This window comes from Babylonia areolata, chromosome 23, assembly GCF_041734735.1.
Source record: "Babylonia areolata isolate BAREFJ2019XMU chromosome 23, ASM4173473v1, whole genome shotgun sequence".
NCBI classification, from domain to species: Eukaryota; Metazoa; Mollusca; class Gastropoda; order Neogastropoda; family Buccinidae; genus Babylonia; species Babylonia areolata.
In genome coordinates, this window is record NC_134898.1 from 45,626,341 (window position 1) to 45,631,340 (window position 5,000).

General features: G+C 42.5%; 1 protein-coding gene across 1 annotated transcript in view; it reads left to right on the plus strand.

The window, feature by feature from the left end:
• Positions 1 to 5,000, plus strand: part of LOC143297956 (uncharacterized) — a 36,211-nt gene that overhangs the window by 14,929 nt on the left and 16,282 nt on the right. Inside the window, exons 6-8 of the mRNA XM_076610575.1 lie at positions 82 to 211; positions 3,022 to 3,275; positions 4,573 to 4,665. Coding sequence (XP_076466690.1) covers positions 82 to 211; positions 3,022 to 3,275; positions 4,573 to 4,665 — 477 coding nt within the window. The remainder of the gene's footprint in view (positions 1 to 81; positions 212 to 3,021; positions 3,276 to 4,572; positions 4,666 to 5,000) is intronic.

Sequence of the window (5,000 nt, forward strand, 5' to 3'; positions counted from 1 at the left end):
TTGTCTCATCTTGTTAATTTCTGACAGCGTTTGTTGACATGACGGCATTCGCTTTGTCTGATGATTGTGTGCTGTGGACAGATAACTCAGCTCCAAGACCGGCTGAGAAGAGAAGGAACCCTGAAGTCTCAGACAGACTGTGACATCTTCTGGGAGCGCATTCAGCAGCCCGATATCTTCTACATGTATTTCAAAGTGCCAAAAAGTGATGGTGAGTCCTTTTGGAGATGTATTCAAAGTGCCCCAAAATAAGCGTCAATCCATTTCTACCTGTATTTCAAAGTGCCAAAAAGTGATTATGAGTCTTTTTCTACCTGTATTTCAAAGTGCCAAAAGTGATGGTGAGGTCTTTTTCTACATGTATTTCAAAGTGCCAAAAAGTGATGGTGAGTCTTTTCTACCTGTATTTCAAAGTGCCAAAAAGTAATGGTGAGTCCATTTCTACCTGTATTTCAAAGTGCCAAAAAGTGATGGTGAGTCTTTTTCTACCTGTATTTCAAAGTGCCAAAAAGTGACAGTGAATCCTTTTCTACCTGTATTTCAAAGTGCCAAAAAGTGACGGTGAGTCCATTTCTACCTGTATTTCAAAGTGCCAAAAAGTGATGGTACGTCCTTTTCTACCTGTATTTCAAAGTGCCAAAAAGTGACGGTGAGTCCTTTTCTACCTGTATTTCAAAGTGCCAAAAAGTGACGGTGAGTCCTTTTCTACCTGTATTTCAAAGTGCCAAAAAGTGATGGTGAACCCTTTTCTACCTGTATTTCAAAGTGCCAAAAAGTGATGGTGAGTCCGTAATGATAATGAGTTTCAGTATCAGTTTCAGTAGCTCAAGGAGGCGTCACTGCGTTCGGACAAATCCATATACGCTACACCACATCTGCCAAGCAGATCCCTGCCCAGCAGCGTAACCCAACGCGCTTAGTCAGGCCTTGAAAATGATTATGAGGATTGCTGTTGTTGTTGTTGTTGTTGTTGTTGTTGTTGTTGTTGTTGTTGTTGTTGTTGTTGTTGTTCTTCTTCTTCTTCTTCTTCTTCTTCTTCTTCTTCTATTCTTATTCGTCGTTCTTATTATTTTATTTTATTTCAGTTTATTTCTTTATTTTTATGTTTTGTGTCGTTCGTTCTTTATTTTTTATGTCGTTAAATGGGCAGAATTGTAAAAAGGCCTTTACTGTGCCTAATTCTTTACCCATTAAAGATTCAATCAATCAATCAATCAATGATTATGAGGATGATGATAACAACAACAACACCACCAACAACAACAAGGATAATGGTAATAACAATAATGATAATAATGATAATAATAATAATGATGATGATGATGATGATAATAATGATAATAATAATAATAATAATAATAATAATAATGATAATAATAATAATATCATATTGATATTGCACAGAATCTTGTGCAGAAACTAATACGTCACAGCTCTGATTCAGAGGGATGAAAAACAACAACAACAACAACAAAAAACTTATCAATATTTGTCAGCAGAAACCTACAGAAACTGTAGACAAGGAAGAGAGAGAGGTGGAGGAAGGAGATGGGGGGACGAGTGTGGGGGTAGTCGGGACAGAGAATTTCTTCATTCTTTGCAGATACATCAACATAGAATAGAATATGTCTTTATCACCCAAGTGTACCGGGGTCACAAGGAATATTGGGGGGTGTGTGTGTGTGTGTGTGTGTGTGTGTGTGTGTGTGTGTGTGTGTGTGTGTGTGTGGGTAGTGCATAACAAGGTACGAACATAAATTGAAAATCATACACAAACACAGATGCAGTAGAAATTAGGATGCAAACAAGTGCATATCAATATAAAAACTTGTACATACTCACACATGCACGTACTGCACACACACACACACACACACACACACACATGCATGCACACACTCTCTCTCTCTATTTCTCTCTCTCTCTCTCACACTCACACACACATATAAACACACACACACACACACACACACACACACACACACAAGCACACATGCGTTTGAACAGAAGCCGCATATTACATGTAGATGGGGATGATGACTAGATCTTCACCCATCTCTTGTTGTTGTTTTTGTTGTTCTTGTTGTTCTTGTTGTTCTTCTTCTACTTCTTAATCTTCTTCTTTTTTGTCTTCTTCTTCTTCTTCGTCTTTGTCTTCTTCTTCATCTTTGTCTTTGTCTTCTTCTTCTTTGTCTTCTCCCTCTCCTTCCTCTCCCTCAACTCTGTGAAGAGTCCCTGGGGTGGGGCACAGGAGAACTGTCTGCCAGACTCCTCCAGGTCTGTCAGTTGTGTGTGTGTGTGTGTGCATCAAAAGCCTGGGCCTCTGAGAATGGTTCCCACCCCCACCCCCCGCTCCCCCTCCACCCACCCCCTACACCCGCCCCCAGCCCCCTGTCCATTCTGCAGCAAAATGTTGTCAGTGCAGCAGTCCAGTCCCTCTCTCCCTTCCTTCCTTCCTTCCTGACACCATCACTGATGAAAAATGTTACTGGTTCATCGGTGCTGATTGTGTGTCAAAGCCTGGGGTCTCTGTGAACGGTATTTTCTCCCCCCCCCTCCCGTCTCGTCCCCCCCCCCCCCTTGTCCATTCTGCAGCAAATGTTGTCAGTGCAGCAGTTCAGTCTCTCCCTCCCTTCCTTCCTTCCTGACACCATCACTGATGAAAAATGTTACTGGTTCATTGGTGCTGATTGTGTGTCAACAAAGCCTGGGTCTCTGCGAACGGTATTTTCTCCCCCCCCCTCCCGTCTCGTCCCCCCCCCCCCCCTTGTCCATTCTGCAGCAAATGTTGTCAGTCGACCACTCCATCATCCTTCCTTCCTTCCTGACCACCGTCACTGATGAAAAAAATGTTATTTTTTTCTCACGCCACCCACCCCGACACACCCCCCTGCTCCCTCTGTGAATGGTTTTTCCCCCCTGTCCATTTTTTGCAGTTGTCAGTCCAGTCCAATCCATCATCCTTCCTTCCTTCCTTACTGATGAAAAATGTATTTTCTCTCCCCCCCCCTCACCCCCTAGATCCCACAGTTCGGGATGACTTCAATGAAAACGCCTCCAGCATGGGCACTTCAACTTGGAAAGGGTCGGCGTCCACCCTGAGGTCGATGGGTCTCCATGGCGACCACAGCCCTCCCCCCGCGGGGCCCTCCAAAGGGGGCCCGAGGGCGCTGAGTCGCATCGCCGAGTCGCGGGAGTCTTCGCGGCCTGGGACCCGCACGGGTCACCACTGGGCCATCACGCAGCAGTTCCCAGCCCAGAACAGGGAGCCCAGGGTGAGGATCTTCTTCTTCTCCTTCTTCTTCTCCTTCTCCTTCTTCTCCTTCTTCTTCTCCTTCTTCAATGTTCAGTTGGGTAAGTTTATCATTATTATGTTTTTCTTTATATGTGTGTTGCAGGAGGGTGGGGGATGTTGATGGGGGGTGGGGGCGGGGGGGGGGGGGGTGGAAGGGGGGCGGATGGAGGGGGGGATTTGGGTGGTGTGTGAAAGGGTGGGAACAGAGTCGAGAGTGCTATGAGCAGTACTTCTGGAAAAAGAAAAGCACTATATAAATGTCCATTAACATTATTATTATTGTTCTCATTATTATCATTATTATTGTTATTATGATCATCAAGATCATGATCATGATCATCATCGCCATTATTATTATTATTATTATTATTGTTATCATCATCATGTTTATTATTATCATTTCTATTATTGTTGTTGGTGTTGATGTTGCTGTTGTCGTTGTTGTTGTTCTTCTTCTTTTACGTCTTCTTTTTCTGATTATCATTACTACTACTACTACTACTACTACTACTGCTGCTGCTACTGCTACTACTATCATTATCATTATTATTACTATTATTATTATGATCATCAACATCATTATCATTACTGTCATTATCATCATCATCATCATGATAACGGCAGTGGGCATGTCCGCCCCAGCAATTCAAGACAAGCGGCATAGTTCCTTCACAGATCTGAAGCAGCTGGCAGCATGCCCCAGAAGTCATTATCATTGTTACTGATACTATTATCATCATTATCATTTTGTATTTGTATTTCTTTTGATCACAGCAGATTTCTCTGTGTGAAATTCGGGCTGCTCTCCCTAGGGAGAGCGTGTCGCTACACTACAGCGCCACCCATTTTTTTTGTGTATTTTTTTCCTGCGTGTAGTTTTATTTGGTTTTTCCTATCGAAGTGGATTTTTCTTCAGAATTTTGCCAGGAACAACCCTGTTCTTGCCGTAGGGTTCTTTTACGTGCGCTAAGTGCATGCTGCACATGGGACCTTGGTTTATCGTCTCATCCGAATGACTAGCGCCCAGACCACCACTCAAGGTCAAGTGGAGGGGGAGAAAATATATCGGTGGCTGAGCCATGATTCGAACCAGCGCGCTCAGATTCTCTCGCTTCCTAGGCTGGACGCGTTACCTCTAGGCCATCACTCCATTATCACCATCATTATTATCATAACAGCAGTGTGTGTGTGTGTGTGTGTGTGTGTGTGTGTGTGTGTGTGTGTGTGTGTGTGTGTGTGTGTGTGTGTGTGTGTGTGTGTTCCCCCCACTGTTGTAGGACAAGCGGCGCAGTTCCTTCACGGGGCTGAAGCAGCCGGCGGCACCCCCAAAGTCCACCTACCTACAGGACCTGGAGAAGAGGTTCCCCAAGGTTAGGGCTGGCCACTGGTGTTTGTTTATGTATTGTTTGTATGTATTTATTTATTTATCTGTTTATTTATCTATTCATTCATTTGATTTTTTATCGTCTATTTTGTATATGTATGTATGTATATCTCTGTGTGTGTGTGTGTTTGTGTGTTTGTTTGTTTATTTACTTATTTGTTTTCTTGTTTATTTATTTATTCATACATTTGTTTATTTTTTTGTTTGTTTATCTATTTATTTATTCATTTATTTATTCATGATAAAGAATTGATTCTTTTAAAAAAAGATAACTATCATAATAATGATGTAATAATAATAATAATAATGACAATGATTAAG